This window comes from Nanorana parkeri, unplaced genomic scaffold, assembly GCF_000935625.1.
Source record: "Nanorana parkeri isolate BGI_ZX_2015 unplaced genomic scaffold, ASM93562v1 scaffold44, whole genome shotgun sequence".
NCBI classification, from domain to species: domain Eukaryota; kingdom Metazoa; phylum Chordata; class Amphibia; order Anura; family Dicroglossidae; genus Nanorana; species Nanorana parkeri.
In genome coordinates, this window is record NW_017306312.1 from 2,370,325 (window position 1) to 2,395,488 (window position 25,164).

A 25,164-nucleotide genomic window follows, 5' to 3' on the forward strand; every position below is an offset into this window, starting at 1 on the left:
TAAGTAACATCTACATGTGATGCTGAGCCTCCATGATTGAAGGAACCGAAATCCAGTGAATGAAAGGGGCAGGCCAGGGACAGTAAAGCTAGGAAGGAAAGCACTAAATGATGCTGGACTTCCTACAGCCAGGAAATGAGGCAAGCTCCATCTGCCCTACTGCAACTTCTAATGCACATTGTGAGAAGTTCCCAATGTACAGTGAAATCAAAGTCATTTCAGTCCAAGAGAGGAACCAGTACAATAGTGCAAGACAAAAGATAAGGCTGGAGTTCAGCTTTAATAGGGCTCAGTAAGCAGCCAGAATTAATAATTCAATCGTTCCACAGTAAACAAATCCGACTGGTTTGTACATGTTACTACGCATTGAATATCATCGCTGCTCTCTGTTCTGCCTTTTATAGTCAGCCCTGCTAATGGCAAAAGTTACATTTGCATTCACAAAGAGTAGAACAAGCAGTAATGTGCAACATTTTAACCAGCAGCAAAAACTTCCTATCATTACTTCTATTCTAACTCTACAACCTCCATTGCGCTTCAGATAGCAGACTGCTTGTTGTTTCACTCCGCGGTAGAAGCAAATGAAACCTGTATGCACAGAGAGAGTGTGCCAACTACTTGCCCTTCATGCTGCAGGCCAAGGTAATGCATTGCTGGCTATTTATAGTTATGTGACCTATCACACATCTTAGATATTTTTGCTTAAATCGGAACAAAGTTGAAGCTATTCAGTAACCTCACGTGGAATGTATACATGAGAACAGTGATCACACTGCAGCCCTTTGTGTTGCTATAGCAATGATTCAGCACAACATGACAGGACACAGAAGAGTGTGAATGGGGAGCTGGGCACACAATGCCCAATAATGACTGCCAGTCTGGCCATTCTCCACTGTAGTAGGAAAGGACTGCAATATGTGCTGCACTCTGTGTCCATTCCCCAACTCATATGAATAGAAAGACATCAATTTTTTATGACATCTCAGATGTATGAGCAGCGTTTTATAGCCATTAAATGAGACCGCATCACAATTTATTCAGCATCTCCAGGAACTGATGGCATAAAAAAAAAAAACTGAAACACATATACAGGCATGATGTGCACAGATCCCCTTCTGATCGGAGTGGTAAGGATCGGATGTCACTGGTTTGACATCCGTGTCTGTCCAAGATGGAGGAAAAAACTGCAATGACCAGTCCCATGATGGTCTATGAGGAATCAGAACGGACATGTGTCCCTTTAAATTTACCTCCAATCCGTCACGATTAGGTACGTCAAACGAAACACTGTTCAGTTTGTTTTTCTGGACCTGGACACAGTCGGGGGTAACCGGGTGTAAACAGACACTAGTCCATTTAGACCTGGCTGCCCATACACTAGCATTGGGCATCCGATCGGGTCTGCCTGAAAAACTGACCGATTGGACCCACCGTGTGAAAGGGGCCTTGCTGTATTGCCTCCTGGCTGCTCTTGCGACTTCTAGTGAATGTCAATGTCCCACAAAGTATTTCCCTTCTAAAAGCTACCCATAAAGAGACAATGTTGCCTTGCCCATCCAGGGGAAAGTGGCCATGTCTCTACAAAGAGCATCTTCAACCCTCGTAAACTCACCTTACCTGCACTTCTTCACACCTCCCTGCTCCTCCACTGCCACTGAGAATACCCGGCACTTCCAGGTATTGCAAAGTATGTAACCCCCTCCGGTGACCGCATCTGTGCCGAGCAGCCAATCACTAGTCACATGACAAGGGACTAACGCCACCACTCCCCCTGGCACAACCAATTTCAGCATTGGCTATGGAGAACTAAGAAGATGCAAGAGATGTTCTGTACAGAGATAGTCACTTTGCCTTGAATGGAGTGTCTCCTTAAAACTGAATTCCAGTCTTGCCTTTTTGTAGCAAGTCCTCCCCTGTGCTGAAACTGATCACTCTCAGTCCCCTGTAAAGTTGCATCTCCACAATATCCTGTGCTCACCTTCATTTCCTCTCTGAACAATCTCCATCATTCATCAATTACATCCCCCCACCAACCCCTACTGTTGTTGGTTCCCCTCTCACAGCTATCAGTTCTCCCTGCCATTAATCATTTTGTTCCTGAACGTTATGTGGTAGAATACATCCCTGGCATCCCTTTAGACATGCCTGCAACCAGTCAACCAATCCAGCAGAGTGCACAGCTAAAGTAGTAGTAGTAAAGTGCACGGTAAAGTGTTCTTTCATACAATTCTTAAAAAGTTCTGAGGCAGAATGATGTGATGTTTACAGGAGCCCCTGGCCCCTCACACCAAAGGCAGAGTAATAAAACAGCAGTCAGACCCTGACTGGGTCTCAAAACAGGTATTTCTAGAAAAACGACATGATTTGATTGAAAAATGGTCACTGCCTGTTGATAACAGGGAAAGGGAGAACAAAGTAAGGTATTGTATGTGTACAGTACACTTCAGCTTCATATAAAACAGTAATAAGGGAAATACAGGGCCACAGCTGCTGACCCCTTCCTGAAAAAAGGACAAGTGTCTGGCCGTAGCACTGCCACTGGCTTCAGTCTCTTCCAAGTAACAATAAGGCAGATCAGGAATATTAGGGAGAAAAGTCAGAAGTCTTAATATGTAGGTGTGTTACAGATCATTTCCTCAAATAATAAAACAAGGTATGACAGCCAGGTCAAAGTCATCAGCTATGACAGCTTTGCGGATCCTCTCAGTTCACGTTTCCTGTCAGCTGGTGGAGTCATATAAACAAGGAGAACATATTAAGTGACTGTAACAAATGTACATATAAAACTAACTGTTGTTGTTACATTCTTGCCTGTTATCCTATAAACTGTTCATAAAAAGGCAAAACAAACATTCACGTTTCTAAAAACACTTTAAGAATCATGTCACACGGCATCACAATGTCAAATGTATAAACTGTTTAATGTAAATAAGTTATACTGATGACTGGAAACCACCAGCCTCTGCCAGGACTGAGGTTAAGTGTGTGCCTAGGTGATTTATTGCGCATATTAAGATGCGCAATATCCTGCAAAACACAGATTTACATTGAAGTCAATGGAGGCTGTTCACATCTTTGCAGTTTGTAGCGCTATGAAATCGCCTGTCGTGCAAAAAGGTGCAGGAGCTATTTTTTGAGCGGCTTAGGCCCCATAGACATCTCTATGCATTAAAAACCGTGCGGTTTTCAAAGCACAGACGCTCAAGCGAAAACAGCTCAGGTGTGAACCTAGTCTTAACTCTGCACAGATAACATTTTAGGTGTAACAAGGGGTAGAAGAAAGTCTTCCCTATATACAGCAAATAGAACACAAGTAAAACATAGCAGCTTGTTATGAAGGCTCTGTAATCACAGGGGTCTGACTCTGTATTAGGATGGCTCCTACAGCTTCCCAATGTCAGGTAACAGTTCTCTAGGATCAAGTTTCCATACATGCCAATGTTCAAGAGAACCTGTCACTTGTTCCATTCAAGGCAGAGGAACAGAGTGGTGAAGGAGCACAGCACAGGTGACTATCAGTGGAAAGTCTCTGTGTTTTTTTACATTTATGCATTCTCTGAATTAAAAGAGAACCATAGCCAAACCTTTTTTTTTTTTTATTTGGCGCTAGTTCTCTTTTGGGTCACAGCCTTAAATTTAATAATGTCTGCCTGTGACCCAAAGTCAGCAGGGCTACTGCTCGCTATTTGTTGACAGCGCAGATCCGCATTGCAGGCAGGAAACATCCTGACAATATTGTCTGAATCCACCTCGTTGCCTGATTGACAGCTGGCTCTGCCTCTCTAGCTAGGCCCACCCCCTCCCCTCTCTGTCCCTTCAATGAGCGCTGGAGGAACAGAGAGGGGAGGGGGGAATCCCTGCAGGGGGAGGTGACTGACAGTGACCGCTCTCTGCAGGAAGAACCATGAGCTGAGCGATCAGCAGTTTGGGATCGCTCAGTTCTTGAGTTATAGCGCTGACGTGTGCAGTGTCACATGCCAGCTCTAAGTATTGGGAACAGTATATTTTACTCCCCCAATACTTCTCCTTTAAGGTTAAAAAAACGACCAGTACATTTGCATGCTCCCATGTCACCAAACACTTGCCTATCGTCCCTTGTCACTCTCGCCGGATCCAGTAAGATATTCGCTGTCCCCAAACTTGCAGGTTGTGGGGGAAGGTTCTGAGGGCAGTGAAGCTATAGGCTCCTGCTGTTGTCAATCAAACTGTTTCTAGGAGAGCAGGGGCATGGCTTGCTGCGTGCCGTGTGTGCCTATGGTCCATAATAGACGTCACCAGCACTCGATATGTGTAAGAAGTAAAGCACTTTTTATTCAATCGTCACATGCGTCAAACAGCCAACGTTTCGGGGCCACGCAGGGTCCCTTCTTATGGGCGACATAGTGACATAGCGCCATCCGTGTTGTCACTTCAAGCACCAACCTCTCATCAAGGTCTGTACGCTGTATGGAGTGCAGGTGATTTCGTATTATCGATTACTGTGCGTGCCTATGGACGCACAAACCTGGGCACAGGTCACAGGCAGGAACACGCATGCATGGGTGTCTCTTCAACAGCCGGCTAGCTAAAGGAGACACCCGCAAACAGACAGGGGGATCAGCAGTGTGGGGACTGGCTGCAGGAGGAGGAGAAACAACTTATAACAAGTAGAATGTATAAACTACATAAGTGTGGGACGCCTCAAATAAAAACACAGCAAAGGTTTAATATCACATGAAATGGTGACGTGAGCAAAGTTCCAATAAGTAATACAATCTTAATCCGACAGGAAGAACTCGTCTTTCAGCTGCAGGTGTACATAATGTACCAGCAAAAGTGTTCAGATGGCCATGAGGAAAGCTGACCCCCGCCTTACCTTCTGTCTTGCAAGTTGTACAGGTTCCTCTCCTTTACTGCAATTGGTTACTTTGATTTCACTGCACACTGAGCTTTTCAGAACATGCATTAGAAGCTACAGAAAATAAGAGAGACTGTGCCCCGTTTCTAGCTGGAGGATAGCCAGCATCAACTAGCTCTTTCCCTCCCAGCTCGTCCCTTTCATTCATTAAATATCAGGTGGTGCAATCATGGAGGTGGTTGTTGTAGTGGGGGAGGCCAGGTAGTCCTCCATGGGGGTGGGGTTTGGGGAAAGATAGTCCTCCATGGGGGGGGTTAAGACAGGTAATCCTCCATATAGGGTGGGGGTTTGAGGACAGGTAGTCCTCCATGCAAGGGGCGGGGGGGACGGTACAAGTAGATCTCCATGTAAGAGGGGGTGGGGTGTTAGGGCAGGTAGTCCTCCATGTAGGGATGTAGGGGAGGGGGTGTGAGGACATGTAGTCTTCCATGGGGGGGGAGGGTTGGTGAGAATGAATGGAGCCCTGTGTAGCCTGCCACCCAACTCACCAAAATCCAGGAACTGCTTCATAGAGAGGGGTGACGGTGAGAACTTGGAGTAGTAGTCCACCAGACCCTGGGTGCTGCTACTGGTGAGGGAGGAACTTCTCATGAGGGCTCTTAGCAGCCTCATTGTGTGACAGCTGGGGTCCCACCGAAAGGATGGGGGTTCTTCCTGTAGAGAGTCTTCTTCCCAGCTACCACATAGGTAAACACCGCCTCCTCTGCATAGGCCGCACACACACCGGCCTGTGCCCCTGGACTCCCTCAGTGTCCTCTCTCCGGTTCAAGGATGCAGCTTCTCCGTTCGCACACGTTCCTCCGGCGCCAGCCAATCACAGCCATAGGAACAGAGAAAGTGGGCGTGGCTGCGCGAATAAACAACCATCGCTATGTTCTCCCCCAGCCAATCGCGTTATCGAAGAGCAATGTAAAACTAATCTATAATAGGTGGCGGGTGCCACGTCTCTGCCAATCGCTGTGTGTGGATTAAAGCAAGGGAGCTGGTGCTGACCTATCAACAGTAGAGGCGTGCTTCATATCACTTAACTATCTCAAGACCGCTAAGGAGCCGCTCTTCTAAGTAGGTAGATGTCAGTATTTCGCCTCCTGGTTGGCAGAACACAACTAGTTAATAGCAACAAGTATTAGAAGCAGCGGCTCCTAGCTGCAGAGCGCCCCCTGTGTTCAGGAGGAGTTAACACTCTGCTGGTGTCATTGCAGCAACGCTAGATTGTACATTTGTTTTGGCTTGGCATGTTATTTTTTTGCAGTCTTTGCACTCAGATCATAGTGCTCCACACAAATATATTCACTTTACATTCACAATAGCATTCTGTCTCATGGGGACTTTTCACATCCATGGGGAATTGTAAGTAAAATCATATTTCTGATTTTTATAATTTGATGAAATGTATGCATACTTTATATAATAATCTTTACACACTGTGCACTTTCCTGTGTTGCTGCTAGGAATAAATAGTAGGGGTCAGGAGTGTATAATGCATGGAGTGCAGGGGTCAGAAGTGCATAATGCATGGAGTGCAGGGGTCAGGAGTGCATAATGCATGGAGTGCAGGGGTCAGGAGTGCATAATGCATGGAGTGCAGGGGTCAGGAGTGCATAATGCATGGAGTGCAGGGGTCAGGAGTGCATAATGCAAGGGGTGCAATGGTCAGGAATGCATGAAGTGCACAGGTCAGGAGTGCATAACACATACAGTGCAGGTGTCAGGAGTGTATAGTGCAGTTTATAGGGATCAATCCATCAGTACAAAGACCCCCCAGAAAGCCAACTACTTACCAGACCTCAGGTACAGCGGTAGGGCACAGTAAGCAGGGGAGTCCTCCCCTTGGCAATGACACTCACATCAGAGCACAGGAGGAGCTTTGGAGAGTTTTCCTCAGCCCATACACAGCTGCTGTAACTGAGGTTTAAGGTGGTGGAGGCTTCAGTGCAAACTTAAAAACGAAAAAGGGTGATCAAGATGTCGGGACTCAAGACAATCCTTGGCACAGGTGCCTGGATGCCAGCGATGTACCTGCCCTGCACCCCCTGGCATATTGAGGACGCCATCTGTGTTTCATTAGAGAGGTTCAACTTTACTTCCTCACGGGATGTGAGAGGAAATCTTTGCAAAGCGCGAGTTATCCCGTTAGTTGTCACATATCCAGTGTCCCCATTGGAAGATTTCTGCTGTATTCCTGTTCTTGTGGCAATTCTAAATATTGGATATGCCCTCACTTTCTTTCTCTGTGGCACTGATAATCAGGACGGTTAGAGAAGGTGAATCCCCCTGATGGGGGCACAGAGAGCAATAAAAACCTAACACGGACTCTAACCTCTCACCACTCAACCCACATTTCTAAAACATGCCTTTAGTTATACTTTGAGATATGACATCTGACATAGGATGCACAGCACACTTTCTTCTGTATTTCTAGCCATTACTTTGACTAGACATGTGCGATTTGTGTCATTCAAAACTAGATTTGGAAGAATATATGCATATTAGGACATTCGGATGCATCCGAATTTCCAAATGAAAGAAATAATTAATTTTAACTTATCTGAATCTTTGATAACGATACATTTTGTCGAATGTTATTCTGAATTAATGTATGTTGTTAAACAGTAGAATAAAAATAAAAAACAGCATGGTGTCCCCTCCTCAATTCTGAGTGTCACCAAAGGGGCGTGAGCAAGTCATGACATCACAGTACTTGCTCCGCCTATTTGTTTACATTCAGTGACACTTCTGTCCCCTAATGGAATGTAAACAAATGGGTGGAATAAGTTCCGTGATGTCACAAATCGCTCCGCCCATTTGTTGACATTCAGGTCAGAGCAGTCATTTTGCGACCAGTGTTCGTTGGGATTGGACATGTCAGCGGGCATCAGAAATGTTTTCTTTTGGCGAGTCGGCGGCTGTCCTCCATCATGATTGACGTGGATCTACATCGCTGCACGACGTGACTGACGTTTGGAATACATCAATTAACATTTTTATTTTTTAATGAAAGACTTTAAAAACCTGTGTTGTTTTTTTCCAAATACAGAACTTTGTAGAACAGTGTTGTATGTTTATTTACGATTTTAGTGTTTATTTGGTGAATGAGTAGGGGTAACAACTTCGCCTACTTATTCACGGGCAAAGTATATGGTGGTGCGCAGACCCTGAGTGATTAGGTGCCAACCCCTAGTAAAGTGGCAATAACGAATAAAGAATAAGGATAGTTGGGGTTTTTGCCACCGGTACTTGTGGGACCGACTCCAGCCACACACTGCGCAGTGTTTTGTGCAATTATTGTGTAATGGACTATAAACTCTTGTAATTACCTCTGTCTAGATCCTACATTTGATTACCTTATTGCTGTGTCAAAATCATGTTACTAGAGATTTTTTGATCATGTGCATCACAGCCTCCAATGTGGAACATAGCGGGTGTTAGGAGGTTCTCCTTATTTCATGTATTGTACGTATCTTTTAATACACTTACATATCGATGTTTAAAAAAAAAATGTTTGTATGAATAAATAATATGTTTTATTATATATATACATTGATTTTCTGTTTATTGGACTTGTCATTTGGTGCCCTCAAAAACCCCAACTGTCATTCTTTATTGCTACTTATTCACGGGGGTGGCGGGATCTGGGTGCCCCCTTTATAAAAGGGGCCACCAGATTCCTATAAGCATTATATGTACATACAAGGTTTATGCCTTTCTTAGAATGAGACAGTTATGCATCTGCTTGCTCCACTTGTTTCCCAGCAATTCCATTATGCAGCGGAATACTCAATACACCCCAGTATTGGGGTGCAAATGACTCACTCCCTTCCTTTCATGTGGCTGCACTGGTGATCCGTGATTAGCACTGCTACATGGGTGCAGGAAGCGTCTTCACCCCTGTACAAGCTCCATGTTGTGCATTGTCTTTTGGGCTCTTCCTCTTCACTCAAAATGTTAGACGAAATGGTGGACAAAGCAAAGGGTTCACATTAAGCCCTAGCTTGGCTCTTGCCATATTCTGCTATTAGAGAGGTGTATACTTACAGCACAGTGCCCTTCAGCTTGTAAGTGTTTCCCCCCGATACATGATATAGCCCAAAGTTTGAGGATACCTGACCAACACACCTACCTATATGACTAAAAGTGTGTGGACATTCCTCCACATTATTGAGTTTAGGTGTTTCTAGTGTTAATAATACAGCATAGAAAGACATGTCAGACAATTGTGCATTTCCAACCATTTACCAGCAGACTGGAGAATTCCTAATGATTGTGCCCCTGTGCAGAAAGCCAGATCCAAAAAGACATGAGTTAATGAGTTTGGTGTGGAGGAACTCAGGAATTAACTGAAGCGCACATATTGACCCTGATCTAGTCCAACATCAGTACCTGACTTCACAAATGTTCTTTTGACTGAATTAGCACAAATGTCCATGAACATACTCCAAAATCATGTGGGAAGTCTTCCAAGAAGAGTGAAGCCATTACAGCTACAGAAGGGGTGCAACCCATGTTAATGCACATAGTTTTGGAATGAGACGTCCACAAACTCATGTAGGTGTGATGGTCAAGTGTCCACACACCAAGCTTATGATAGCAGAATATGGCAAGAGCCAAGCTAGGGCTTAAAGTGAACCCTTTGCTGTGTCCACCATTTCGTCTTAACATTTTGAGTGAAGAGGAAGAGCCCAAAAGACAATGCACAACATGGAGCTTGTACAGGGGTGAAGATGCTTCCTGCTCCTGCAGGCCTTCCATACTGCTAAGAAAGTTTTTGAAAGTTAACACATTTTGGAGATCAGAGAGTAAAAAAAATACTAGAATCTCAGAGGCAGCATGTTTTTATAGAATTTTATTACAAAATATGTCATATCTCAATTTAGTTAGTAACAAAGTAATGACACTTGCTGAATAACATCAGTAACTACAATGAGAGGGACATATCATCACAAAGAAGGCGTGTGAATGTTTGCATTGCTCATACAATTCAAAGTCGGTGCTAAAATAGCACATTGCTTGTCAATGAGAAACCATTCTGGAATATGTAAATGTTAAACTATTTGCGCTTATAGTATAATGTTCAAGCTCGCCAACGTTACTGAATGAAGTCCAAATGGATGAGGATTCAAAAATGTCAAAACTCCATCCAGGTCCAATTTCTAGGAATGGTTGGCATCAATAGACTGCTGGAATATGAAATAACTCTTTCTGTTAAAATTCAGTAGTAAGACATTTTCCGGCGCACTTCCAGTACACATTTTCAGGAAGTAACAAGCGCACCTAGAATAGCTTCCATCATCTCAAAAATACATTAATTTTCCAACAGCTTCTATTTTCAGATTGTATAAACATTTTACATACATATGACAAAATGTTCTTTCAAGGGAAGCAGCAATGTTATGCATACTTTTCTTTAGAGAGGTCCTCCAGCAAAATAATATTTTTGTTTTGGGTGTAAGATGATAAAGGCAGCACATACATTTAAGGGGGGGCTTAAAATCTGTGCATTGTGGAAATGCATGGTAAAGCACGTGTTTCCATGTAAGCCACTACACTGCACAGTAATACACAATGGATGGTCTGCCATTTATAAAGCATCTTGCAAACGCACCCCAATGTGCATTGCAGGTCACCACAACACGCTGACAGGAACTATCTGTGCATTGTGGTGCAGTACATTTAAAAAAAAAGTACATGTCCATTTTTTGTTGTGTTGGAAGCCCATTGAAAATGAATGAGCTGCCTTATTGCAGGTTAAATTGCATGCAACAACCTACCATACATGTTGGGAGGGGGTCTAAGGCTCTTTTCAAGCCTGCATGTTTTAGGTGTGCTTTGTGGCACATTGTAAGTCCTGTCTGCTGAATGAATGTGCTTCCCAGCAGAATGTGCCTTACATATAGTTCAGTGGTAACATAAAACATGCATATAAAGCACAGTTTCTAAAACATGCAGATGTGAATGGGGCCTTAAGCCTGCCATACACGGTTCAACAAAGTTGCACCACTCAGCTCCTTCAGTTTTGAAATCAACTCTTGGGGAGCCGGGGGGTGCAGACTCAAAATCAATACCACCTGGCTCCACAAAAGTTGATTGGAAAATTGAATGAGCTGGGTGGAAAATTGTCAGCCCAATGGTGACTGCATCCAATCAGGTTATTCAGGCAGCCGCGGGTGCCAATGGTTGTCTGAATATAATAGTCGACAGTTCAGATTCCTCCATCCACGCTGTTTAACATAGTTTGGGGAATTGAGTGATTTCTCTCATTCAATCCATGGGCCTGAATGAGAGAAATCTACGTATGGAAAGCAGTACTCACTCCCTCAACCCTGACATAAGATGGCCATGCACATTACAATCTGATGATACACCATGGCTTAGATTTACTAACAATTATGTAGTGTGAGGTCCTGGTTAGGTATAAAGTGAATAGATTGGTTGTTGATAAAGATTATGAAAATTGTACAGAGACTGTGCAATCAGAATGTAACATGTGTGGCAAGGCTGTCCCTATAATAAGGCAGCCTGAGTTGGTTGACTCAGATTGCATCTCACTGGGTCACATGGGGGGGCGGCAGGTGTGTTTGGCACCCTCTTTCCGGCCAGATCGTTCTAGGCTTCTAAGTGCCACCTGTGACTTACTGGTTGCCAGGAGCTGAGCGGGATGCTCTGGCCAGCATCCCGCCCAGTTTCTGGAAACCAGGGACGTCAGAGAGCTGGGCTGGACATCGGGCACGACTAACCCCCTTCTTCCCCGGTAACGTGCACCACTAGCACCCCCCCTGTAACGTGCATCCAACCACCCCCATCCAACCACCTTACACCCCCCCCGCCCTCGACCTTCCTGAAACATGCACTGGCAATAACCCCCCCACACTCGTCTCAGGCAGTAAGTATTCTAGGGACACCCCTGATGTGTGGACAGCTATGATCATCCAGAGCACTAACACACAGACTAGTGACTTGCTCCTCAGTCTGTGTAAACTGCAGCTGCTTCTCGCGGTTTAGTGTCACCCCAATATATTCAACAGAGCATCTTCCAACACCCAGACAAGCTGCATCACAGGGGGCAAACAAAACCGCTACAGTGTCCTCAAACATTTGTTCAGGGGTACAAAGTTAAAAGCAGTTTTATAAACACGCTTTCCCATCACCTTCTACCCGTAACAAAATTATTCGTTTTGTCTGGAGGTGTCTTTTTTAAAATGTCTTTCCTGAGCAATATAAAACCATTTACTCTAATTAAATAAAAGAATTACTTCCCATCATGTCTCTGTATATACTTACAATCCGATGTCATCTATCTACAGAATAGGACCATTACCAAAAAACAGAACTAAAGTCATAACGAGAGATCGCTATTTATTTTTAAACGGTATTTTATAATGTCCATAAAAATTGTAATATTGCCTTTGTCCTGGTATAGTGCATAGTGCATGATGCTGGACACTAGCATCTAATTAAATTATCCCTCAGTAGTCAGCACTTTAAAGGGTTTATGTAACGGACCACCCAAAGCTGTGATTTTAGTTATGAAAGAGGAGGGCTGAATAACCCGGAACCATTAAGTCTTGGGGATTATATCACTGAGATCTATCCTTTGGCTATGCCAACATATAGAGGTGTCACTTTTCCTGCTGTGCTTTATATAAGTGCCTCTTAGCACCTATATAAAAAGATACACTCCATAAAGATATAAAAAAAAATGATGCAGTGGTGCATTCATTTAAAGCAGAAATCCATGGGGAAAAAATCTTAACCTAAGCGTTCCCATCCCACCCATCCCACTCAGCTCCTGGCAACCAGTGGCTTCTAGTCTGACTGACCGACAGCACCAGGCCCATGATGCTCTTACTACGGCCCTGGCTGCAGCATGCAGACAGACCTAGCAATTATTACCTGAGTCCTTCAGAAATATACTAATCTAGCGGGTTATTTAAAGCCCTTTAATTATCCACAACAGAAAAAACAGTCTTGCATGGACAGACCATCTTAAAAAGTGCAGTACTGTCTATAACAACCAATCAGCAATCTGATAGAAAATGACTAACAGATACCGATCAGTTGCCATGGGCAAAACCTCTTTTCATTTTGCACTAGCTTATTTATCCGTGCCCCTCTTTTCTCTTTTCCAAGTAGTTATAGCAAAAGTCCCATTGATACCCAGTTTAAAGCCTACAGATCCACATTTACAAAAGATGTAGTCAGCTGAGACATTGCATGAGCCTTTCCCTTGATTAGAAATAGCAATTAATATATACACATCACAGTATTTACAGACACAGCACATAAACTGCAAGGCAGTGTGGCAACTACAGAATTACATAGGCACAACATAGGTAGCTATACAGTTTTAGTTCCTAGTATTGGATTATGGCATCTGGCTGGTATCAAAAAGACTGATAAAACATTGAATTGCACTGAAATGACTTGTTCATTATCCACCATTTAAATGTTATACTTTCCAAAATAAAAGAAAATATTTGGAGCAACCAATATACACACAGGAATGAAGCCCGTCAATGATTTAGGAACTTTGGTATCGCTGAGCACCTTCAATATTACTCAATCAACGGACTTCATTCCAAAGAGAAACAATGCAGACCACACTGCGTCAGATTAATGTAAGTGAATGTTGGCCATAGCGGCCAATCAGGTTTCCCTTTCATTCTCTCAGTGCAGTCTGGGGGAAAGAAAGGGTGGCTGTGATTGGCCGTTAACTTTTTTCCTTTTGGCACCAAATAAGGCCCGCTGTAGTTTTTTCCCCCAGGGTGTAGTCAGCAGGTATATTAAGTTTTAGGCAAAAAAGTAACAGAATGCAATAAATACCACGAAGGTTAAGCTATATACACATTACAAAACTAAGCACTGGTTGATTTGCAAAAAAAAATAAAAAATAATGCGCAGAGTGACATTGTATTGCACATTTGTTTCAGTGTTTACACATTTTTAGCAGCCGCTAAAATCCGCTTGCATACTTGCCAAGATTTTAAAAGTAAAAATTTAGGTTAATCGAAGCCCCTCCCCAAATCAAAAACACCCTGCCCCTTTGGTTCTTTTAAAATCCACCCTCCTCCCACAGAATTGGGTAGAGTTGGGGGTATGCACCGGGAACGTATGCCTAAAAGGAGAACTATGAGGAGAGTGAAAATCACTCATCCTCATAATTCGAGCCGACGTGTGACAATGAAACTGTCACACGTCGGCTCAATAGATCGGGAATTGAGCGAACACATACTGTCGCTCGCTCACCTCCCTGCAGGGAGCCGTGACTGTCAGTCACAGCTCCCTGCAGGGATTCTCCCCTCTCTCTGTTCCTCCCGTACTCATTGAAGGGACATGTGGGCTTAGCTGCCTCTAGAGAGGCAGAGCCAGCTGTCAATCAGGAAATGGGGTGGATCCGGACAATACTCCAGCGCTGACAAAGGCAGAGCCCGCTGTCACTCACGCACCTGGGTGGATCTTGACAGTAATGTCGGGATCCGCCTCGGCTGCGGCGGTCTCAGTATACCGCAAGCTGTAGCTCGCGATATACTAAGCTTTGGGTCACGGGAGGACGCAGGTATATGTCCTCCTGTGACCCTTAAGAGAACTATGGGGGAAAACACTTACCCCATAGTTCTCTTTTAAACAAGGAGTGTGTTTTTGTTGCATTTGAACTTATTCAACAAGGCAAAGCTCACCGTGCAAAGCGCAACAAGAGACTGCGACGATCCAGAGATGATCTTTCTGAAATATGATTGGCTGCTGTGAGCCTCTGCCTTAGTAAATAATAAATGTATAATTAAAGTGATATTAAAGTCAAAAGGTTTTTAAGCTATTTCAAATGCCGATTAGGTCACTTACAATGGACGCTGTTCCTTGAAATCAGCTGGTCCCTTGAGCTCTGACCCTGAAATCCTGCTTTAGGGTGGATCCTTTCCCTTACAGGGTCCTATGGAGCCACTCTTGTGTGTGCTAGTAAGCTGTGTGTGTGTGTCTCCACAAGCACACAGGCAAAGCAAGGCAAAACACTCCTCTGCTCTCTGCTTCCCATTCCTCTCTTCTAATTTTTGCCTTCAGCAAACTGTAAATGTACAGCTGCTGCAGACTATTCTGTCCCTTGTCATTGTGTACTCAACAGGAAGTTCAGAGAAGCCGAGCTGAGAGAGTTGGAGCCAGCTGTGTGGAAACATGATGACTGTAAGTTTTTGAACAACAATGTAAAGACATATTTTGCTAGACAATGTATATTTGTTTGATCTGGAGTCATTATTGAAAAAAAAAAAAAGGTTGAGAGTTTAATGCTAGTTGAAACAATGGATTTCACTGCTATGCAATACTTCAAAAGGCTCTCCTTACAAGGAAGGAATTAAAAGGCACACTGGCCCAGGCCAGTTAAGTACTACAACTTCCTAAGTCAAAAAACAAAGGTCTGAATCGTTTAGCTGTGTTGAAGAATTGAAGGTTTTTGCATAGGCGACAGTAAAGTATCACACCATTCCTCTAATGCTTACTTGCTCAATGGTACAAACAGCAGTTTTTAAGGCAGAATGATCACAGATCTTTTCAGACTAAAGGTACCCATAGGCACGGGACAACGGTCGTCTATTAATTCTGGGTCTGTCAGGAGAAGAAGTAGCTACATATGGAGTAGAAGCAGTCATAACTGATAACTTTGAGGCAGTAGTCTACCAGCTGTGATGAAATATTTGGTCAATGGCCCATCTTTTTTAGTGTATGCACAGTCCATACATTCATAAAAGATACAGGAGTTTGCGGGAATGTAACTGATAGATAAAAAAAGAAAATTCAACAATCTGATGGTTTATTGCCATGCTGCCGCAATTTGGCGCTCGTGAGTACCTTTAGAAAGAGTGTCATTGTTTTTTCCTTTGCTCAACAGTTCAGTGGTGCCTCCATGTTTATTGCATAATTACAGCAGAACAAGTATATCCACACCCCTTCCTCACGCCGCGTGCACCTACAAAACCACTTATTACCAAGCAATAACTGTCACATGTCCATTAGCGCAATGACTTTTGACCAATATTTCACTTTCGATCACATTTCTTTTTAAAGTCTCCAATTAAGGTTTCCCTGTGCAAGTCTTAACTGCCTCAGGAGTAGTAACGATATCCGAAGACAATTCAAGTTAAAGCCTGTCGCCTGGAGCCGTCTTTCAATTAACAGTAATTATTATTTAAAAAAGAAATAAAAAACATTCCTAGGAATAACTTTCGTTTTCATTCCAGTTGGTGACCCATTGTTTTTTTTCACTGTCCGGTTTCAATTTTCCGTCTTTAGATTGGCGTTCTTCTTTGGAAATTCGTACAGCGTGGTATCGAGGGACACTATCATCGTACCTGGAACGTTTAAAAAATCCAAACTGCAGAAGAAAAAAACACAAGAATTACATCAGAATATGAGCTTTTTTAAGGGTCATTAAAGAGAACCAGTCATCATTAGGCTTTGGATTAAAATTGAATATGCAATCTTAAATTATTATAACCGTGCAGATTTGCTTAATTATCTTGAGGATGACTCAGAGATGAGACACCCCCTGGGCGGTGGTGGAACAATCACCATAGCGACCCAGGCGGCCGCTATGTGGTCCGGCCACTACACCCCCCTGTTGCTGTACGGGCAGCCTGGGTCGCTATGGCATTGCAGGCTCCTGACTGTCAGTGGCGGCTGTAAGAAGGAACACGCCGCTGTTCAGATCACTGACAACCTGTCAGTGATCTGTGCAGCAGCGCGTTCCTCCTCACAGCTGTTGCTGAGTCAGTGACAGCCAGCAGCTATGGAGGAGGAGACTGGGCCTGGCGTCGGCAGCGAAGGAGGAGGCGGGGCCTGGTGATGGGGAGGTTGGGCCCATCGACGGAGGAGGCGGAGAGCGATCGGGGCTGACGGGTAAGAGGGCTTGACCAGCCCACCTGAGACCCTGCAGAGCCCACCGTAGAGAGTCTATGGTGGGCTCTGCAGGGTCACTCTCAGGTGGGTTGTTTGGGATATCAGGTGGGTGTAACTAGAAATCACAGGGTCCCATACAAAATTGTGCTATGGGGCCCGGTGATTTCTAGTTACGCCCCAGCCCCTGGGGTCTGACATTCTCTGCCCTGGCGACTGCCAGCCCCCATGCTAAAAACACACACTGTTTTCCAGCTCCTGAGTGTGCAAATAAGTACCATAGTTGAGGAATATAAAGAACTCTGGAGCTGTGTTTTTCTATAGTACTGGACAACGTATTTGTGTGTGCTTTACCAGCTAAAACACAGGCAGTCACCATAACAGCAACTGTCATACCTTAGGGGAATTTACAGCTCCAATTCTCGACCCAGAGAGTTGTCTTTAGGCAAAGTAAGCAAAGCCAAATAAGGGGAATATAAAGATTTCATATTTATACCTGCACAAATATAATTATTTATGATTCACATTCTTGTATAAGCACAGTCAAGACTGGTTCTCTTTAAAATGTAAATAAATCACCTTTCTAACAAATTAGATATTGTAAGACACAGCAGTAAAATAAGCTCTGTAAATGGCATTCATTACTTATGCTCTTTTGTTCTATTCAACCAGGCTGCCGTATCAATTGTGCTCAGTGGGCAATGTTCAAGTTTGGCTGGCAGCCAGCTGATCGATCAATAGCGGTCTAGATAACAATAGAATGGAGTAGAATGTGTGCAATGGCTTAAAATGTATTTTCACCTTTGCAGCCAAATTGGGATAACACTCTACTTTATTGGTTACATCTTCCCATTCACATAGCAGAACGTAAAACAATATTATTTACCATTTTACTTATTCTTTTCTGAAGACTCCAAAACTTAACTTTTCTCTGCAAGGGGCTGGGGAGTTAATTTTGACTATAATTAACCCTGACTGCACTGTGCTGGCAAATCTTATTATCAGTTGTAAATGATTTTTATTAGGTGTGCTGTGTGAACAGGAACACATAATAATTCTCAAAGTTAACTGCAAAAGTGCAAATACACTTTAACATTTCTTACATTTACACTACATGGAAAGATTAAATATATAAGCATTTAACCCCTGGGCACAATGACTATTTCTTAAGTCTGCACATAAGAAAAGAACATAGGTAATGAAAACAATGTAAAAAAGTTATCTCAATGGCCTGCTTTACAAGATCTAAACATGAAGAAAGATAAAATATTAATAATACCTTTTCACTGTTAATTGCATATGCTTTTTTTTTTAAATTAGAAACAGACAGGAGAGCAAATTACCAAGCCCAAGGAGGTGGTAGACAACAGAAGGAGTTAGGTATCGCTTATACAGATATACGGCAGAATATTTGGAAGCAACAGGTCCACAAAGCAGAGGAGTTGTTATTACCCAGGGCAAGTAGGTATTTATAGGTGCTCTGTGACTATAAGCAAGCCTGAACGATACCGTTGTAAAATCCTTAGAGCGGATCATAAGAAAACTGAAATTCTACAAGTCTGGTAGATGCCAGTAGTGTGCACCTGTTTTCCTTGACTGCCTTTAAGATGCCACTTGAAGAGACTTAGCATTCTATATAGTCATTGCTTACATAATTTAGGCACTTTTACAAATGTATTATAATATATCTTTATACACTTCATTTATTTTAAAGATAAAAGGAGAGCATTTGCAAAGCATTATGTTTGTTAGAGGGTTCCTGTTACAATCCCAGAGTGTTTCCTGATAATTAAAATAGGCTCCTGCATACGTGCTGTCCCGGTAAAACACAATGGATAGACATGGACAGAAGCAATAAGGGAGATCCCTGTATAGTATGAAGAAACTGAGGAAGATCCCTGTGGAGGGACTGAGAAGGGCCCATGTGTATACAAAGAAGGTCTGAGGAGGACCTTGTGTATGGGTGGAGGAAAAGATGTGCATCCATGTGTACTGGTGGAGGAATTAAGAAAAGCTATGTTCAATGGTGAAGGAATTCAGAGAGACCCATGTGCCTTGGCGAGGAGAGTCTATAAGTAGGTGTGTAGGGATTATGGGGAAACCTATATGCATGTGTGAAGGCATAAGACTACTGTGTGGATCAATGGAATAAGAATGTATATGTATTTATGGCTAAACTGAGAATGATATATGCTTGTGGACTTAGCAGAAAAGTGAAAGGAAACCAGAAGAACCCATGTGTTTTGGTAATGGGATTGAGGGGGGGCGGATCATGTGTATGGGTGCAGGGATGATGGAGCATCCATGTTTATGAGTGGAGGGATGAAGGAGGACCTATGAATGCTTGGGACGATGCAAGCGGGCCAATGTGTATGGATGGAGGGAAGAAATCTGATCTGTGTGTATAGGTAGAAGGATGACTGAGGGCTCATGTATATGGACAGAGTAATGAAGAAGGGACCATGTGTATGGGTAGAAGTATGAAGGAAGGCCCATATCTAAAGATGAAGAGCTAAAGTAAGGCCTGGGTATATGGATGAAAGACGGCCCATGTGTATGGATGGAGGGATGAAAAAGGACCTATGTGTATAGATGTAGGGATGAAGTAGGACCCATGTGCATAGGTTGAAGGGATTAAGAAGGGCTTATGTGTATAGGCGGATGGATAAAGGAGCATCCATGTGTATAGATGTAAGGATGAAAGATGACTAAAGTGTATGAAGTGAGGGGTTAAGAAGGACCTATGTTTATAGGTTTAGTGATGGAGAAGGGCCCATGTGTATAGGTAGAACGATAAAGGAGGGGCAATCTATATAGCTTTAGGGATAAAGGAGGAACCATGTGCATAGATGGAGGGATGACGAAGGATACATGTGTATGAATGTAGGATGAAGGAGGATCTACACTATGTGTATGGTCCTTCTCTTCAGAGATTTTATCTAACTATATACGTGCCCATGTCAAACACTTTAGCAGCATCTTTGAAAGATTCTAAACTTTGAATCACTATTCTATCACCAAGTCAGATTCAATGGACATTAAAAATAATTGAAAATTAAAACTACACATTGCTCTAATAACAAGTACACAAGAATTAATGGTGTGGCCACTACCATAGATATATATTAGCTCTGAACCTGATTTATTTACACTTTGACTGAAAAAGCACATAATCCACACCATCAAATGATGTTTTGGAAGAAAGAGGTGTAAGTATGAATTGTTTAGTAATTTTACATGCATGAGTAGAATTCTATAAACTGGATGCAAACCCTCTTTAAAAGGCAAAGCACAACAAAGATATACATTCCGCTTATTAATAAAAGACACCTGCAGCGCAAGCAACTGCTGTGTTAAAGATCTTGCAGCCAAACCGACACCCATAAGCCGTGATTGAAACAATCAATTACCAAATCACAGGACGCTGATCAATACTATGCGTCAGTTGTCAGCCTCTCTTTATCAGACGGCTGAGTATGGATTTCAGCCTTGTGATATGAAGCATCATACTGATCTTTCTTACTTCTCTTGAAGAAGCCACACTACAAAGAATCAAGGTGATTAAATTGCATTGTATGATTTTTCAATGATCGGAGAAAGGAAACGTACAGAATCAATACATCACTTGTCACAATATATCAAGACAAAATTGTGTCACCTACACAGCTCAAAAGCAGAATTCGAAAGGTCTAAACAAATAAACTGTTTAGCAATTCACCAGCAATTCATCAATGAGATGCCATTTGCAATGTACCTCGTGAGTTGTTAATATTGCCTTGGCTACGGAATGTCTGCTTTTGCTATGTGTAGATTACCAGTGCACTTTGCAATTACATTTAGAAACAAAAATGCCTCAGTTATAATGGATGACCAAAATGTAGCAATCTTCAAATGATGGGACCACAAACAAGTAATACCCTACATCCTTCCAGATTGCTCAGCATCTACTACATATTGATGGTAAGTTAAGAAAAAAGAGATAGAATGTTATGTTAAAATATAATTGGTTATAAATGCCATGATCTTTTTGAACAAGATGAATATCTTGGTGGTAATGAACAGTGTTATGGAAGCAGTACTGTTAAATATCTGAACTTGTCAGGTAGATCAGAATGACCACATTAACAGTCGTGAAAAAACAATATGGTGGGCTGGAGTAATGCAGAAATGCAAGCACAATACCTTTGATAATCCTCTAATTGATTTCTGCTTTCCTGTAGAGTTCCTGGAACAGGTACTGCCAGGACAAACAGCTAGCAAGAACCTGGCAAAGATTTGACTTCATTCTCCTGCTTACTAAAAAAGCACTTTATTTGCAGTCTCCATTGGACAGATTTGCCACTTTGACTTTACTTTCGCTCACGTTCTCTCCCTTTTGACATGTTGTCACAAGTACGGAAAGCAAATATCTCCCCAATGGGGACAAAGACTGCAAAGAAGTTTTAAAACCTTCCCCACTCTATCTACTAGAATAAATGTGAAGCCTCACTGGCCAATAGTGAGGAGAGGGTAGCAGAAGAAGGCAATCAAAGTGTTGACTTGCTAGATGAAGTCAGAATTTTTATAGTAGAGCACTCTGGGTTTTGGAGCTGCCAGGATGCACTAAAAGACTACTATACATGCAGCTAGGAATCGTCGTGTGCTATAGAATCCATGTAACACATATCTGTGACCAAACATTTTTCCAGTAGGATACAGTAGGGAAATGTTAGAACCCCTGTCTGGTTTTTGGGGGTTTTATTTGCTTACTGTGTCCTATTGTGGGCTTTCCCCTCATTTCCTGTGCCAGAGATGGAAATAAGTAAATATTTCTCAAAAGTGCCATCACTGGAACAGGTTCACCATTGAAAGATTTCCCCTTACCTACTATGGCTCTGATAAAAGATAATTACTTTTTTGTGGCTGCAGGCACATTGAGTAATATGACTTTTTACATTTCTCAGGGACTTTCGCATTGCCTTTAGTTCTAATAGGACTGTAGTACTTCCACCAGAATTCCTAGGTCTATCCAACTGTATTTTGTTGCCATTACAAAGCATGATGGGGGAAAAAACAATGACTGGGGAACCCAGCTGTGTGGTAACCCCTTTATTATGTCCTAGTGGATGACTAAGGAGACATAGATTTTATAAGGAAATCTCATCTCTGCTGTCTCCACATAAACAAGAATCAGGTAAACCAAATAACCCATGAGCATCCACTTAAAATTGTAATATCAATTCTGGGTAGAATAGGCTTGTAGGAGTGTAGTGCTATCAGTGTGGATGTAAATCCTTGGGTGTGCAGTGCATATAATTATTGACTATAATAATGTTTACTCACCTTCCATAAAAGGAACACTACTGCTGCAAGCACTAAAATTCCAGAGAGTATGGCAAGCGCGATGATCCACCATGGCACTCCTGCATATTGCATCTGTCTCTTCTCTGGGAAAACCGTAACGCGCACCTGCACAGAGAGAGATACGGTGCTTCCTTTAGTTTACTACAAAGAATTCATTAGTAATAGAATTTTATACAAAACTCTGACAGGCACAATGAAACTCCCAGAAATAAATACACTGAAAAGGAACTTTCTATGATCCTTTCCAATTCTTGTTTGTCTGTCCATTCCTACATATGCACATTAAGGGTCCTTCCACATTTTGGTAAAACACATGTTATAATGCATGTCACAGCAACACATAGTAAGGTGCGAACCACGGTATAGTGCATCTTATTTTAGGGCCTGTTCACACCAGTTGCAGGGGGTTCCGTCCCGCATTGCGGCCGGCTCACTTTTTAGTGAGGCAGGAGGGGGCATGGCGGGCCATTCAAGTGAATGGCACTGTAGCCACGCCCTCTGGCCGCAATGCGATCGCCCACACGGGATTGCAAGGCACATTGTGCCTGCGGTCCGGTGCGATTAAATGCAAAATTTTGACCGAAACGGACCGCACCGCAGGCACAATGTGCCTTGAGATTTCAATGGCACGCCACGCCCCCTCCTGCCCCACTAAAATGTGAATCGGCCGCAATGCGAGGCAGTGCGTTCCGGCCAGAATTGGGCCGGAACGCACTGCAACTGGTGAGCAAGGCTCCCTCAACGAACTATTACAGACACTGCTCTGCAGTGCAGCACAACACACATGCTGAGCATTTTGGTGGGCTGATTAGAAATAAAGGATCATATTCATTTCTTTTCGGTGCGTTAAGTGTGCTGCCAGCCATTTCAAGATGAATGGGCTGCCTCAGTGCAGCATGTCTTAATCAAATATGTTTCTTAATAGCCTAGATGCAGTGGACTCTGAACTGTGTTGGCTCTCTTGGAACCTTTATTAAACAATCTAACTACAGTATATAAAGATTGTTGTAGGATAGTACATTCCTTTGGACCCAGGCACTGTGCCTCCTGTTTTCACTTCACGTATATACATGTGTGATATCTATGCATTGTCAAGCAAACAACCTACTATTTATACTCCATACTGACTATAACCAGCACAGTTTAGCAATTAATATTTAATATGTTTATTATTAGTCATGATGAAGGGAAAGTAGATCCCCAAAATGTGTTGGCTCTCCTGAAACCCTCATTAATATCTATCTATCTATCTATCTGTCTATCTATCTATCTATCTATCTATCTATCTATCTATCTATCTATCATCTAATGTATATTTCTATAGAAAGGTTGCCACCTATTGGCTGTCCTGACACCTGATATGGCCCTACTTGTCATAGGTCAGGGATTTTTTTTGTGTGTATTCCATCCCTCATCCAAAAACAGCCCCCAAGTCAACAATGGCAGCTGCTATGTTTCTATTTGGACAAGTTCTTTTAAATGTTAATAATCTTACCAACATTTGCTAATGTTTTTAAAGCATTGTTTCTATGCTTAGTTTGTAATTCCATATGTACAAGGGGGCATACATTTTGCTCATCACACATACTTGCTATACTTTCTTGATGTGCTTTGGGTCCATTCTAGGTGTACAAATTCATAATGCTATACTGTCTCTGAGAGGTTTATCTATTGAATGATATTAATCTCATTACATATTACAGATAATCACTAGAAGGACAAACTACAGATCTCTACAAACACAAAGATGAAAATATAGCACAGCAGGTATGCAAAAGTCATGATAACGAATACTGTGAGGTGAACTTCAAAATAATAATTTACAATGTGTCCTCTCTTATGTCCTACTGTAATCCCTAGTTAAACAAATGAATATAATTACAACTCAGCTACGAGGCATTATGTATTTTACCTGGTAACCCTCATTTGACAATTTGATGTTTTCCGCTTTTGTATCAATATTGATGGAGGCTTTCACTAGAATGTCCAGATAATTCATCTTTGAATACTCCTGGTAGCAGAAATAGAAAGGACAATCAACTAAACTTGTTATATTCAAAAGAGGTAATAATGTATATAGGACAGCAGTGTTACCTCAATGAAGGTGCTATTCCATAGCCTTGACCGCACTTTAATGAATGCACTGCTGTCCAGACCCTGAAGGGGGCATCTAATTGTAACACAGCTTGCATGATTATTACAGTCCTGCAATCAGATAAGATAGAAAAAGTGGCATTAATCACTGTTTAGACAAACAATTGTATTTATTTTAGCATATGAAGAAAAATGAAAATCATTCAGCATTAAAGTCCAAATAAATGAACACTCTGGGTTCTCATCTATGACACCAGTAGAAGTATTAAAAATGATGCAGGTAAAATGTAAGCAGAAAAGGCACTACAAGACTTGGTATCTTTGGGTCTGATTTATTAAACTGAAAAAGGGAGGTGAAAAAGTGAGGTGAGATTAACGTGAGCCTGATTTACTACGATGCAAAGTAGGTCTAAATGAGTCCACGAATTGGATGCAAACATCCCACCATGTGCAGGGGAACTTGAAAAAAACGTTTTTTTCGCATGATTGGATGAACAAAGCTTTACCTTACTTTAGTTTTAATAAATCAGGTTAATGAAGCTCATCCATTTAATCAGCATACAGGGCCCTGGTGCCCGACCTTGGCACTACTACCACTTGCTAAACATACTAAGCAAAATATCAAATGTGGCACAAGTAACTTTCAAATGTGGACGCGTTGACATTTATAGGGGCAGTAATAGCAGTGGGGCAGTCTCATGTAACATTTCTACAGTCTATTACCTCTGAAGCATGTCCCCATTCTACAACAACTCCTATAGAATGTTTTCTGTTGGCCATCTCCAGTTACATGGCTTTCTGGAGCATTACAGTCAGTAAATATTATGTGCGGCCATTTGGTGATGTAAGGGGGCGCACTTAAGACTCCCTATATCAAGAAAGTTGACCACCACTGATGTAGGGCATAGATAGATAGATAGATATTGATATATATATGATACACAATATAT

At 42.4% G+C, this 25,164-nt stretch overlaps 2 protein-coding genes across 2 annotated transcripts in view; both read right to left on the reverse strand.

Annotated features, from left to right (window-relative positions):
* The window catches only part of PDK1 (pyruvate dehydrogenase kinase 1), a 23,942-nt gene extending 18,174 nt beyond the window's left edge, over window positions 1-5,768 (reverse strand). Inside the window, exon 1 of the mRNA XM_018572370.1 lies at window positions 5,386-5,768. Within this exon, the coding sequence (XP_018427872.1) occupies window positions 5,386-5,509 (124 nt within the window). The 5' untranslated portion in view covers window positions 5,510-5,768. The remainder of the gene's footprint in view (window positions 1-5,385) is intronic.
* Window positions 5,769-15,725: 9,957 nt separating this feature from the next.
* Window positions 15,726-25,164, reverse strand: part of ITGA6 (integrin subunit alpha 6) — a 78,758-nt gene continuing 69,319 nt past the window's right edge. Inside the window, exons 22-25 of the mRNA XM_018572535.1 lie at window positions 24,215-24,325; window positions 24,033-24,131; window positions 22,100-22,225; window positions 15,726-16,256 (exon numbers count right to left, since the gene is read on the reverse strand). Of these exons, the coding sequence (XP_018428037.1) occupies window positions 16,095-16,256; window positions 22,100-22,225; window positions 24,033-24,131; window positions 24,215-24,325 (498 nt within the window). The 3' untranslated portion in view covers window positions 15,726-16,094. The remainder of the gene's footprint in view (window positions 16,257-22,099; window positions 22,226-24,032; window positions 24,132-24,214; window positions 24,326-25,164) is intronic.